The sequence below is a fragment of the Rhinopithecus roxellana genome, chromosome 10 (genome assembly GCF_007565055.1).
Source record: "Rhinopithecus roxellana isolate Shanxi Qingling chromosome 10, ASM756505v1, whole genome shotgun sequence".
NCBI lineage: Eukaryota > Metazoa > Chordata > Mammalia > Primates > Cercopithecidae > Rhinopithecus > Rhinopithecus roxellana.
The window spans coordinates 102,681,007-102,695,306 of NC_044558.1; the positions used below are offsets into that span (position 1 = coordinate 102,681,007).

General features: G+C 59.8%; 1 protein-coding gene across 23 annotated transcripts in view; it reads right to left on the reverse strand.

Annotated features, from left to right (window-relative positions):
* Positions 1-14,300, reverse strand: part of FBRSL1 (fibrosin like 1) — a 93,809-nt gene that overhangs the window by 63,324 nt on the left and 16,185 nt on the right. For 22 of the 23 annotated variants that reach the window (XM_030938440.1, XM_030938444.1, XM_030938441.1 and 19 more), the window contains exon 2: positions 12,166-12,363. In XM_030938440.1, the coding sequence (XP_030794300.1) occupies positions 12,166-12,363 (198 nt within the window). Of the gene's footprint in view, positions 1-12,165; positions 12,364-13,096; positions 13,234-14,300 lie in introns of all 23 variants that reach the window. The other variant, XM_030938455.1, reaches the window with a different exon arrangement.

The following is a 14,300-nucleotide window of genomic DNA, read 5'->3' on the forward strand; positions in this document are numbered from 1 at the left end:
TCCAGGACCCTGGTATTGGCAAAGCATGCCTTCCCCTCCTCCAGGCTAACACCACACAGTGTTGTTGTGGCCCTGCTTCTTCCAGAACTTGTTCCTGACACTCTGTTCACTCCACATGCCAACCAGGCTGGGTAAAGAGCTCCTCCAGGCTCCCACAGTCCCCTAAGTATTTGTTTCTGTGTCTCTCTTCAGTAGACTATGAGCACCCAGTGGGCAGGGGCTGTCTTTTATCCTTGCCTACCTAGCATAGGCAGGCACAGTAAAGAGGAACTCAGGCAATGTTTAGGAGAGACCAAGCGTTCCCTGAGTCAGCACAGTGTCAGGGGAGCAGGGTACTGCCCCCCAAGTATGGGACACTCCAGTATGCTGCTCCACCTTCTTCTATTGTGATTCAGATGGGTGGATGGATGGATGGATGCACGGGTGGATGGATGGACAAACGGGTAGATGAATGGGTGCATGGGTGGACAGATGGACAGACAGGTAGATGGATGGACAGATGGGTGGGTGGATGGATGGATGCATGGGTGGTTGGATGGACAGGTAGATGGGTGGATGCATGGGCGGATGGATGGACAGGTGGATGGGTGGATGGATGCATGGGTAGATGGATGGATGCATGGGTGGATGCATGGGTAGACGGATGGACAGATGAATGATGGATGCATGGGTGGACGGATGGACAGACGGGTGGATGGATGGACAGATGGGTGGATGAATGGATGCACAGGTGGATGGACAGATGGGTAGATGGATGGATGCATGGGTGGATGCATGGGTAGACGGATGGACAGATGAATGATGGATGCATGGGTGGACGGATGGACAGACGGGTGGATGGATGGACAGATGGGTGGATGGATGGATGCACAGGTGGATGGACAGATGGGTAGATGGATGGAGAGATGGGTAGATGGATGGAGAGATGGGTAGATGGATGGATGGATGCATGGGTGGATGCATGGATAGACAGGTGGATGGATGGACAGATGGGTAGATGGATGGATGCACGAGTGGATGGATGGATGGCTGCATGCATGCATACATGGGTGGATGGATGGATGTATACATGGTGGATGGATGGACGGATGGATGATGGACGTATGGGTGGACGGATGGACAGACGGGTAGATGAATGGGTGCATGGGTGGACAGATAGACAGGTGGATGGATGGAGAGACAGGTGGGTGGATGGATGCATGGGTGGATGGATAGATGCATGGGTGGTTGGATGGACAGGTAGATGGGTGGACGCATGGGTGGATGGATGGACAGACGGGTGGATGGATGGACAGACGGGTGGATGAATGGACAGATGGGTAGATGGATGGATGCATGGGTGGATGGACAGATGGGTGGGTGGATGGATGGATGGATGCATGGGTGGATGCATGGACAGACGGGTAGATGGGTGGATGGATGGACAGATGGGTAGATGGATGGATGCACGAGTGGATGGATGGATGGCTGCATGCATGCATACATGGGTGGGTGGATGGATGGATGGATGGATGGATGCATGCATGGTGGACGGATGGACAGATGGATGGATGATGGACATATGGGTAGATGGATGGAGAGACAGGTAGATGAATGGATGAGATACACTACAGACGATATGAGCAATGTTGGCTGAGTTAAGGCCTAGGAGATGCATTGCCAGCAGGCTCTTGGGGACACTACTGTGTCTGGGTGAGTGCATGTGAGTGTCTGCAAGTCCCTGCCCGTGCAGTCCTGTGTGCTGGAGGAGGGGTGGGAGCAGCAGCTATGCTCCGTGTCAGAGTGGACTCCAGCAGGTGTGTGTCGCCAGGTCTGGAGTTGGCCCCTCTGGACTCCCGGGCTGCACTGCTTCTGCAGGGGCCACCTGGGCTGCATCACCTGGTCTTGCTCAACTGCGCCCCATCTGACAGATGAATGACCTAATTTGAGCCACTGCCACCCTCCTGAACAGCTGCAGCAGCCCGCCGACTGGCGCCGACACCTCCACAACCGTGCTGCCTCCGTCATGAGTTTGTAAAAACACACGAGCTCACTTTGTTCCCTGGCTTAAAACCCTCAGTGGTTTCCCTCTGTATGAGACCAGGCCCCTCCTTAGCCCTGTCTGCCCACCCCATGCCCGCTCGGCTCCTCAGGCACACGCCACCAGAGGCCTGGGCGGCTGTGCTATCTACCCAGAGCTCTCTTCCCTGACCGCCTGGTCAAACAGTCCTGCTCTCCTTCCCAGGCACGGCTGTGCTCACACTCAGAACGGTCTCCACTTGCTCTGCCATCGTCCCAGTTATCATTCAACTTCCCGAGGGCCGCAGAGTCACTTGTCTTGTCTGTCGCTGCAGCCCGGGCCCAGCACAGGGGCTGAATAACCAAAAGTACAAAGTGGATGCTGCACAGAAGCGCCTTCTGGAACAGAAGCGCCTTCCGGAACAGAGTGAGGCTGGGAAAGTAGAGGTGGCCACACCCCCCCCGACCGGCTCTCCCCAGGCTGTGGGGAGCAGTGCCTGCCAGGCCCAGGTGCTCAGCCTTCCTCTTCCACTCCCACCTAACAGCACCCTGGCTGGCGAGGCCCCCAGCCTCCCAGGCTGCTCCTTCCCCTGCACCGACTCTTGGTTTGCAGGAGGGCCCTGTCGGGTGGGAGGAGGCTCTAGGACCCTGTGACCCAGCCTGCTGCTCCCTGCAGGTGGCAGGCCCAGGCCCAGAGTCTAAGGCACTGATAACCGAGGGCCTCTCTCCACAGGCCCTGCACAGGAAGACCCTTGCCCGGCAACCAGGACAAAGACGAGCCTCTGGCATCCGGGCCTCAAATCAGCCAGGCCGGGCCCAGGAGGCGGGAGAAATTACTCTGAGAATTCATAATAATAAAAGCAAGAATCAATATCATCATCGCAGCTATGCAGACGGCATACACCTTGCATGTGAGCTCATTGTATCATCTCAACAACCCGAAAACAAATGGACTATTTAGTAACATCCCCATTTTACAGAGAAGAAAACTGAGGCCCAGATAGCTGCCCTCCAGGGAACGGCCAAGGGTAGATTCCACACCAAAGCTGAGCCGCTGGGCTTGGATCCCGGTCCAGCTGCTCACTGCATGGACCTTGGGCAAGTTATTTAGAGGCGGCTTTTTTCCTTCGGTATCCTCATCTGGCAAACGGGCACAGTTACAGGGTTGCAGCTAAACAAGCTGATGCATGTCAACTGGTGGAAACGTGCCTGGGACAATCAGAAAAGACTTCATGTGTCAGGCTGGTGATAGGGCTGCTGAGCGGGCTGGGGCAGGTGGCACTGAAGACAGTAAATGTGGACATCCAGAAACTCCAGCTAACAGATTCAGAGTCTTCAGATTATCGGCCGGGCGCGGTGGCTCAAGCCTGTAATCCCAGCACTTTGGGAGGCCGAGACGGGCGGATCATGAGGTCAGGAGATCGAGACCATCCTGGCTAACATGGTGAAACCCCGTCTCTACTGAAAAATACAAAAAAAAAAAACTAGCCGGGCGAGGTGGCGGCGCCTGTAGTCCCAGCTGCTTGGGAGGCTGAGGCAGGAGAATGGCGTGAACCCGGGAGGCGGAGCTTGCAGTGAGCTGAGATCCGGCCACTGCACTCCAGCCTGGGCGACAGAGCAAGACTCCGTCTCAAAAAAAAAAAAAAAAAAAAAAGAGTCTTCAGATTATCTAAGCCGGGCATGGTAGTTCACGCCTGTTCCCAGCACTTTGGGAGGCTGAGGCGAGTGGATCACCTGAGGTCAGGAGTTCAAGACCAGCCTGGCCAACATGGTGAAATCCCATCTCTACTAAAAATATAAAAATGAGCTGGGTGTGGTGGCACTTGCCTGTGATCCCAGCTACTCAGGAGGCTGAAGCAGGAGAACTGTTTGAACTAGGGAGGCAGAGCTTGCACAAGATGGTGCCACTGCACTCCAGCCTGTGTGATAGAGCGAGACTCCGTCTCAAAAAAAAAAAAAGGCCGGGCGCGGTGGCTCAAGCCTGTAATCCCAGCACTTTGGGAGGCCGAGACAGGCGGATCACGAGGTCAGGAGATTGAGACCATCCTGGCTAACACAGTGAAACCCCGTCTCTATTAAAAAATACAAAAAACTAGCCTGGCGTGGTGGCGGGCGCCTGTAGTCCCAGCTACTCGGGAGGCTGAGGCAGGAGAATGGCGTAAACCTGGGAGGCGGAGCTTGCAGTGAGCTGAGATCCGGCCACTGCACTTCAGCCTGGGCGACAGAGCGAGACTCCGTCTCAAAAAAAAAAAAAAACACTATTCGGATCATCTATTTCATCTTGCATCAGTTTTGTTTTCCAAGTAATTTGCCCACTTCACCTAAGCTGTTGAATTTGTTGGAATAAAACTGTCCCCATGTCACCTTTTCCGTGTCTATAGCGCCTATAATGGTATTTCCTCTTTTGTTCCTAATATTCGTAATTTGTGTTTTCTTTTTCTGATTCATCTAGCTAGGGATTTCTCAACTTTGTCAATGTTTTCAAAGAACAACTTTTGGCTTTATTTCCTCTATTGTGTTTCCCACCTTATTAATTTTTTTTTTTTTTTTTTGAGATGGAGTCTCGCTCCGTTGCCCGGGCTGGAGTGCAGGGGCGCCATCTCAGCTCACTGCAAGCTCCGCCTCCCGGGTTCCCGCCATTCTCCTGCCTCAGCCTCCCGAGTAGCTGGGACTACAGACACCCGCCACCGCGCCCGGCTAGTTTTTTGTATTTTTAGTAGAGACGGGTTTCACCATGTTGGCCAGGCTGGTCTTGAACTCCTGACCTCAAGTGATCCACCCTCCTTGGGGTCCCAAAGTGCTGGGATTACAGGCGTGAGCCACCGCGCCCAGCCTGCCTCATTAATTTCTGCATTTCTGTTCCAGTCTATACTACAGCTTTCCTTTATGGGTTTACTTCCTTTTTTTCTGGTTTTTGTTTCTTAAGGCAAAACCTTAAGATTCTCGACTTTCTTTTCTTTTTTTTGTTTTGAGACGGAGTCTGGCTCTGCCGCCCAGGCTGGAGTGCAGTGGCCGGATCTCAGCTCACTGCAAGGTCCGCCTCCCGGGTTTACGCCATTCTCCTGCCTCAGCCTCCCAAGCAACTGGGACTACAGGCGTCCGCCAGCTCGCCTGGCTAGTTTTTTGTATTTTTAGTAGAGACGGGGTTTCACCGTGTTCGCCAGGATGGTCTCGAACTCCTGACCTCGTGATCCGCCCGTCTCGGCCTCCCAAAGTGCTGGGATTACAGGCTTGAGCTCTTCTTTTCTATTATAAGCACAAGCTAGTTTTCCTTTAAGCATTGCTTTAGCTGCATCCCATAAATTTTGACGTAGTATTCCTTATTTTCCAGTGAAATTCAGCTCAGAGGGAGACTCAGGAGGTGGAAGCTAAGAACCTGCCTGGCTGGGTGTGCTGGGTGGGAGGACAGGGGAGTGAGGACAGGAGAATGCCTGTCAACTTCTAGCCCAGTCATCTGGGTGGTTCCAGGTTCACCCACTGAAATGGGGAAAGACAGAAGCTGGTGCGTCTGGTTTGTCCATGCCAAGTGAGGGGAGCATCCTGGGTCCCGGAGGGACATTCTGGGCTGATGCATGAGGGTGCTCAAACCATACAGCCGATGAGGTAGAGGATGAGGAGACGACAGCAGGCGCCTGGGAACAGCACGGGCATGAGATAAGCACTCACAGAGGGCACATCGTTCTGGGCCCCCCACACCTCCATGCTGTCAGCCCTGTGGTCACTGCGCACAGAAGCCACCAGTCTAAACTCAGAAGTGTTGTAAATGTAAGACACCAACTGGCTTTCCTAGACTCAGTACAATAAAAAAAGAGTAAAAAAGATCTGATAATTTTTATATGGATCACATTGTTGAAACACTACTTTTAAAGTACATGGAGTGAAATGCAGTATTTTATTAAAATGAATTTTACTTTATTTCTTAATTCTATATGTGGCTCACACAATACTATTAAACAGTGCTGCCCTAAGAGAGTCCAGGGCCCTGCCCACCCCTGCTGGATGAGAAGCTGAACTCTGCCAGGTCCCAGGGTACCCCTAGGGAGCCCTCCAAGGCGTGTACCAGCCCTAGGAGAGGCTTCTTGCCAAATCCCCGCACCGTGGCCGGGCCTATGGCTCAGCATGGAAACCCTTCTCCCTCAGAGTCTTCCCACAGCTTTGTGAACTGCTAGGGATGTCCCCTATCACTACAGCTTCTGGCTAGAGGAGGATGGCCGGTGGCCTCGGCCTGGTCAATGCCAGTCCAGTTCAGTCTGGTACGGGCCACCTGCGAGGACGCCAGGGCGGCCAGGGAGATCCCGGGTCAGGTCGCAGCCCTGTTCACATCCCTCCGAGGCCCCAGGACTCCCCTGGACTTCTGGGCGGCCCTGGGTCTCCCTTGGGCATCTGTGGGTGGTCCTGCCTTCCGGCCTCTGCGCATCCAGGTACCCCCCCACCCCGCCATCCCCTCTGCGTCTTTGGCCTCACCACAGTCGCCCAGCACGCTATCCCAGCCTGTCTCCCCACACACGGAGGAGCCGAGCCCTGACGCTAGAAGAGGCGGAGCTCATCGTCCTCAGTGCCTAGACAAGGGTCCTGAATGAGCAAACAGGAAGGCCCAGCAGGTGGCGTTTCCAACACGCAGGGCAGGGCCTGGGGGTGGGACTGTGGCTATTCACCTGCAGTGAGGGGTTCAGTCAGAGAGACAGGGCCCTCAGAAGAGGGTTGGCAGGCAGAGGCCCACACACCATGCGTGAATGCTGGGCCAGCTGCCGGGAGGTCACCCACGCTCACACCCCTCCCTCCCTGGGGGCTGCTCAGCGATGGCTCATGGACTTGGCCTGACCTGGGGAGGACCTGAGGGCCTTAGAGCTCCAGGCCCCTTGTGGGGCTGGGCCCACTGCCACAGCCTCAGTGTCACCCACCTTCCAGGAATCCACCCCGATCTCCCCTTCTCCGCCCCCAACAAAACCACCACTGCCCTCATCAGCCATGGGCTCTGCAGGAACATGCCTCGGCCTCTCCCAGAAGGCTCATGCCCTCGCCACAACCCCTTCTGCAGATGGGAGGGGACCAGCCTGCCTGTGCCAACAACAGCAAGGTGGGCAGAGGCCCCCGCAGAGGTGACCAGAAGGCTGATGGTCACTAAAGCACTGCACCCAGGCCCCAGTCTCCAGGGGGGTTCCTGAGGCAGCAACACGGTCTCTCTCCGTAGTCAGGCAGCGGACAGCCTCCCCCATATCCCCACTGTCACCCCCCGAAAGACACCTCCATCCTCAACCTTCAGGCTGCGCTGCCCCCACCCTCTCTACAGCAGCCAGGACCCAAGCCCACCTTCCCACTGAGTACCGACCCCTTCCAGAAACAAGGGAACAAGCCACGTCCCACCCAGGCCTCAGGCTCCGATCTGCTGCCTGTGATGGGAGCCAAATCCCACTTGCTGAAGGCCTGGCAGGCCCGCAGCTGTGTCTTCCGGTCAGCAAAGTCAATCATAAAAATTAGAATTGACCACCAACATTTCAACATTGCCAAATCCAGAGAAACCTGGATTTCCAGCTCTTCAGAAACATCAAAGATCTGGCCACACAGAATCTGCATTTCCCAGGGCAACGCCTGGCAGCAGTGTCCCCACCAGGGTGCGGGCCTCAGGACACAACACAGATGTCCAGCCCCGTAGGGCTTTGGTGTCTCTGCCCTCCCCATGGTGGCACCCTGACCCCAGGCCAGTGCAGACAGTGGGTTCAAGCTGGAGGCTGCAGGGTCATGGCCAGGCCTTGTGAGTTCCTCTGGGTCCTGAATGTTTCCTCCACAGGTGTCCTCTGCACCCCCAGCTGCTGGTCACGGGGACCTAGGCTGCAGTTTCCAGCCCTCCTCAGCCCTCCCTGGCAGCCTGGCCTTCCCCATTAAGGGGCAGCCAAGTGCCACTGCTCAGCTCCAGCATGAATGGCCCCTCCCCACTCCCTCAAGCCGTTGGGGCCTGCCCCAGACATGACTCTACTCACTTGGCCCCCTCCGTACTCACGGGAGCCTGGGGGTGGGGCCGGGGGCCTGAGCGTGGAAGGAAGGCAGGAGGCTGTTTAAATCACCACTGTCCCCCACGCATAACAACAGAGACATCTGAAGGCAACTCCAGCCCCTTTGTGAGACAATGGCTTGTGTGGGTGACTGAGATGGCACCGCCCTCCAAGCCCGCACCCCAAGTGTGCCAGGTCTAGCCCAGAGCTCAGCCAGGGTGCCGGCAGCCAGGACTCGGCCCCTCCATGCCCCGGCCTTCTGTGAGAACACAAGCATCTGACAGGCCGCACAGAGGACACTGGGCTGAACCACGTGCCCTCACCCATCCTACCCCGGGGATGGGTGCCCCCAAGGCATGAGCCGAGAGGGGGATCTCGACCCCTGACACACTGGCCCACACAGTAGCCTTGCATTGGGGGATCGGGAGGCCAGCACCCTGCATGCCGAGCACAGTACAGACCCCCACTCCAGGCCTCAGATGGGTGGGCAGGAAGGCCAGAACAGATGCTCCTGGTCGCCCCTCTGTTTGGTCAGAGTGCAATGAACCCCGAGCCAAGCCCAGCACAAAAGCCGTTTGTGGGAATAAATCACGTAAGACACAAGCTCGTCTGTTTAAATTACAAACGCTGATGCTGTTATAAAAAATAGTGGCACGGCACTTTTTATTTTCTTTAATCAGAAAAATAAGCCCTGCGCTTCTGCGATGGAGGACCCAGGTGAGCACCGGAGGAAGGGGTCTGCGTGGATGGGGAGCGAGGGGGCCCACAGGCCAAAGCAGATGCTGCACCAGAGGCTGGTCAGGACCCAGGAGGGCCTGCGGGGGTGGGGTCCTCATGAGCAAGTGCAGGGAACTGGGGGTCAGCAGCTGCCTGGCCTGGGAGCCAGGGACACCTTCCTGACACCCGAGGCCGCCCAGCTGGGCGAGACCAGGCCTGTGGGACCAGGGTCACTTGGCGCAGGGGTCCAGGTGGTCAACGCTGCTCTCTGGAGGGCCACTGGCTACAGCCTGCCCAGCTCCCCTGAGGTCTGGAGACAGTCAGAACCCCCCCAAACACCCTCTCCCTTTTGGGGCAGTGGCGTGCCTCGGACTCCAGAAGACTCGAGTGGGGCTGCCTCGAGACCAAGTCCTGAGGGGGTGGCAACCCCTGACCACAGGTGGGGGCCGTGTAAGGGGCAGGGATGGGCCCAGGAGTAGCCTTGTAGTGTGAGATGTGCCCGACTGCATGTAGGTCAACAGTCAGACGGGACACTGCGGGGGACTGTGGGGAAGCCGGGAGAAGGCGCTGCCCACCCTGTGGGCTCCTCCTCGCCTGGAGACCCTGCGGGCAACCCATCAGTGCATGCCCGCAGGAGTGGTAGAGGCAGAGTCCTGAGAGGTGGGGGTGGGAGCCTCCGGGTCCCCTGCAGCTCCTGACCCACCAGATAGGCCCGTGTGCCCCCTGTAGCTTGGGGGCCCTGGAGGTGGACACCAGCACCTCCTGACTACCAGGGGGAGGGCCTGAACTGAAACCCACACCTTCACCACTCGCCACTGGGCCATTCTGCAGGAACTGCAGCACCCCACAGATCCTTCCTGCCCAGTACGCCACTCACACCCTCTCGCACGCACGCGCACACAGCACGCACACACCAGGCTCACGCGCTCTGCACAGGTGGCACGCCTGGGGCAAGCGTGCACGCAGACTCAGAGATGCAAGGACAGTATTGTCAATTCAGAGGCACAGAAAGACGCTGAGGGGCCCCCGGCAAGCTCCCCGCCCTCGGGGGCTGTGTTCCCCTCCCAGGGCACGCACACCACAGGCAGCAACGCGGGTGGGGGCACTGTGACACCAGTGGGGGGAGAGGGAGCATGGCGGGGCAGCAGGCAGATGCCGGTTCATCTCTCCTCCTGGTGTGGTGGGCCTCAGCCTGATCACGGCCCTGCAGGGGCTCCCGCCTCCAGCCGGGCCTCAATTTCCAACGACAAACAGCCCAGCCCTGTCTAGAGAAGGCCTCAGGCTAGTCCAGCAAAGCATCTCTGGCCCGAAGGGCAAGGCAGCCTTGGCCCTCAGGGCCCTGCCAGGGTGCAGCTCACACTGGAGTGGGCTGGAAAACCCATATGGGGAGGTGCCTGCAGGCATCAGGCTCCAGGGCTCACAGATGGGGCCTGACGGGCCACCCCGGGGGCACAGGATCGAGTCCACCGTGACCTCAGGGGCCGGCAGGGATGGCCTAGGGCCAGAAGTGAGCGCCGCGGCTGACGGGCTGGCACTAGATCCAACAGGGACCGCCGCGGCTGGCAGAGAAGCCCCAGGAGAGGCCGGCAGGGTGGGCCTGGCTGCCCCAGGAGTGAGGGGCGATCAGGAATGGGGAGCAACGGCTGGGGTTTGCAGGGCTTGTTGGGGCCCATGAGCGGCCGCAGGGGCTGGCAGGGCTGCTCCGGGCCCATGAGCGGCTGCTTCTGCTGCCTTGGCCGTCCCGGGCCCAGGAGTGACGGCGTGAGTGGGCCGGGCTGCTCTGGGGCTTCCACTAACTGCTGGGGCTGCCTGGGGCGCAGCAGTGACCGCCGGGGACGGCTGGGCTGGCCCAGCAGGGACCTTCGGGGCTGGCCATACTGACACGGGGCCAGGAAGGCCCGCCGGGGGCAGCAGCACTGTCCTGGGAGGAAGCTGGCGGGCCGTCGGCGTGGTCGGAGGGTGAGGAGTGGCCGCGGGGGCTGGTATCGCTGGCATTGGGCTAGCAGCGACCACAGGGGCCGGCTGCGCTGTCCTGAGGATGCCCTGCCAGGCTGGCCACAGTGACACGGGTTGGCCCATGGCCGCAGGGGCCGGCAGCGGTGCCACAAGGGTCAGCAGGGACCGCAGGCGCCTGCAGCGGTGCCTTGGGGCCAGGAGGGACCGCAGGCGCCGGCAGTACAGGCAGGGGACCAGGAGGGACCGTGGGGCCAGGAGGGACCGCAGGCGCCGGCAGTGGTGACACGGGGTCAGCAGGGACCGCAGGCGCCGGCAGCACTGCCTGGGGCCTGGGAGTGCCCAATGCGGCTGGCAGGGCTGGGCCAGGCGTGACCGCTGGGGCTGGCAGAGCTGATCTGGGGCTGGAAGGAGCCGCTGGGGCCGGCAGGGCTGACCGGGGCCCAGAAGTGACCGCCGGGGCTGGCAGGGCTGTTTCAGGCCCAGAAGTGACCGCTGGGGCCAGCTGCGCTGACCCAGGAGTGGCCGCTGGGAGGGCTGGCAGGGCTGCCCGGGGTCCGGGAGTGCCGACGGGGCTGGGAGGGACCCCTGGGGCTGGCTGGGCTGGCTGGGCTGGAGCTGTTGCTGGCGCTGGGCCGGGCCGTTCTGGTCCCAGTGGTTGGCTGGGAGCGGCCCCCCTTCTGGGGAGCACACCTGCATGGAAGAAAGAGCACGTGTCCACCTGGGCAGGTGTCACCGCCCGCGGAACCCCCGTCCAGCCCGGGCCCAGGAGGCATGCTGTCCTTCTCCAGCAGCCCAATTCCCAAGGGGGCCGAGGGGAGCCGAGGACACCGCGCAGAGCCCCACCCTGGAAGGAAGGCGCACACCAGTGGACCCCCTGCAGAGGAAGCAGCTGCAGGCTGAGCCGCACCCAGGACAGAGCCCCACGCGCTAGGGAAGCCCCCACCTGCTCTGACAGCCCCTCCTGGGCAGGAGGCCCCTGGGCAGGGCAGGCAGAGCCCTGTTCCCAGCTGGGCCACGCACCTGACCACTGACCACAGTCACGTGCCTGCAGCCACTGCCGGGACCAAGCGTTCCCCTCCCCACGCCGCACACGTGAGCAGATGGTGCTGCGTGTGGACAGGACAGCCCTCGGCAATGAGCCTGGACCCCTCCTTATAGACATGCTGGACACCTGTAGTCGGCGGAGCCTGATGGACACGGCAGGGAAACGGGGCCGGCCTATCAGTTTGGCGCCCCAGCCCGGCACGCGCGCCTTGCTGCCCCAGATAGGCACCTCTCCTGCTGTGGCCCTAGGCACGTCACGGCCCCTCCGTGACCCAGCGGGCTCCTGCCTCTGCTCAGCCCAGCCCTGTCCACGTGTCCTGCACCCCAAGCCTGACAACGATGGACGCGCTGCCAGGCAGGCCCGGGGGCCACGTGGGGTGGTGTCCAGGTGCTGGCGTGGCCCCGGGGCGGTGAGCACTGACCCGACGCAGAGCTCCCGGTCGGGGAGGGACCTGCTCACCTGCTTGGAGGGTTGCAGTGGGACCTTCCTCGCCCCATCGCAGGCGGGCTCGAGGTCCTGCCCGGGGCTGCCTGCCTCCAGGGGCCGCCTGTTCTCACTCGGCTCCGCAGGGGGGCAGGTTTCTGACTCCCGGGGCTTCTTGATGAGGCGACGCTCCCACTTCTCCTTCCGCTCATGTGGCTTCAGGGCCATATCCTTCTGCAGGGAGACAGAGAAACACCAGTTAATTGGCGGGACCCCAGGCCCTTGGGCCCAGGACAGCACCCACCTCAGCAGCTCTCAGGGGAAGGAGCCTCCAGACTTGGGAAGGGCATCTCTGAGGGGAAGGAAGATGGCAGGTGAGATGCCGAGGTGGGACGGGGGATGGGAGTTTCCCAGGGCTCAGCCAGCAAAGGGGCAAGATAAAAAAGCTTAGCCCAGCAGGGAATCTCCAGCAAGTTTCACAGGAGGCCAGCCCAGGGCTGCCCAGGACTGCCCCTCTGAGCCCTGCTGAGACCACGGCTGTCTTTCAACATTGAGCGAGTGCCCTGAAGTGGGGGCCAGGGACCACAGGAGCCTCTCCAGGGCACACCCAGGCCCCACAAGAAGTGCTCCCCCAGGCGACAGCCCACGGGAAGTGCTTCCCCAGGTGACACCGTATTCCAGAGAGCCTGAGGAGGTCTGGCCAGTGCTCCCAGACAGGTCTGTGGATTTGGGACAGAGATGCTTCCCAGGGCTCACCGTTGGGCTATCAGACCCTGGGGACACCCCCAGGTCCCCTGTAAACCTGCTGGCTTCCCCTGGTCCCTCTCGTCCCATCTCAACTCCTTCAGAGAACCAACTAGCCTGTGGACAGCCCCAAGACACTCCAGCTCCCGCCCTGCCGGTGGACACTGGGCAGCCCCAGGTTCTGGGGTCCCACCTCCACACTCAGTAAACCACTAGTAAGCACCTTCTGTATGCTGGCTCCGCTCCTAGCACTAGGGCTGGCGTAGACATACACGGTACATTAAGTCTAGGATACAGAGGAGCCAGCCGGCCAGCGACAAGCATCCATGACAGGACAGAATCCTCTCAGGAAGAGCATGGCTGTGAGAAAAACAGCAGCAGTGAAGCCCAGGACGGGACCCACGTCAGAGCTGCTGCCAAAGACCCTGGGAAGTCACTGGGGAGGACCCGCCCCCACGGAGGGCCACGGCGTCCCTGGGGAGGACCCGCTCCCACGGAGGGCCATGGTGTCCCTGGGGAGAAGGACCTTGGCTGTCCCTCCAGTAAGGACAGACGACAGAGAGAGAGCCATGGTGTTGCCGGCCACGCCCTCCCCGGCTGGAAGCCCTCCCCATGACACAAGCGCCACCCTCACCAGTCTGAGCTGGAGGCCCTGAGAGGCCCAGCAGCGTTTCCGGGCCCCCTGCCCATGAGGGCTGATCCTGTCACTCCAACTCTGCTGTTTCCGGCTCTAGGAAGCCACCTTGCCTCCCCAAGACCCAGCTCCTGCCATGTGCTCTCCGCAGCGCCACCACTCAAGGCCCAGAGCCCTGCTGTGAGCCGCCTGTTCAAGCCCGAGAGCCCGTGGTCTCGAGAGTTCCTGCTCATCCACCCAGGATCTGTCAGAGCTGCCCATCCCAGGCAGCTGTGGATCCAATCTGCTAACATTGCAGAAACAGTTCCCAGTCCCACTGAGTCTGAAGGTCTAAGCCTGGACAAATCAAAGGCTGCAGCCGAGAGAACGGCTGTTCACAGCGCTGATCAAAAGTAGGAACAAATCAAGGTGTTACCTTTCACAGTAACTATGAACCCTGCAAGGGCAGCCTGCCACGCAGGCCCTGCTGAGCTGGGCTTTGTCTTTCTAATGGGCGAAGAGTCAGAGGAGACAGGCGAAGGGCAGATACGAGGAGGCACAACCGAGTGGTGCCCTCAGGGCACAGATGCTCCCCTAGGCCCGCTCCACACCTCTCTCCATCGTCAGTGTTCACAGCTGGCCAGAAGGATGCATGTGTCAAGGGCAAATTGTTTACATTTACCACATTTTCTGTAAACCTGCTTTAGTGTTACTCTCCTTTCAAAAAAATATAAAGATTTCTGCCGGCCCCTCCTCCCATCCATAGACCCACCCTCCAACTCCCTCCCTGCCCCGGCCCCAGTCACACCAAGCA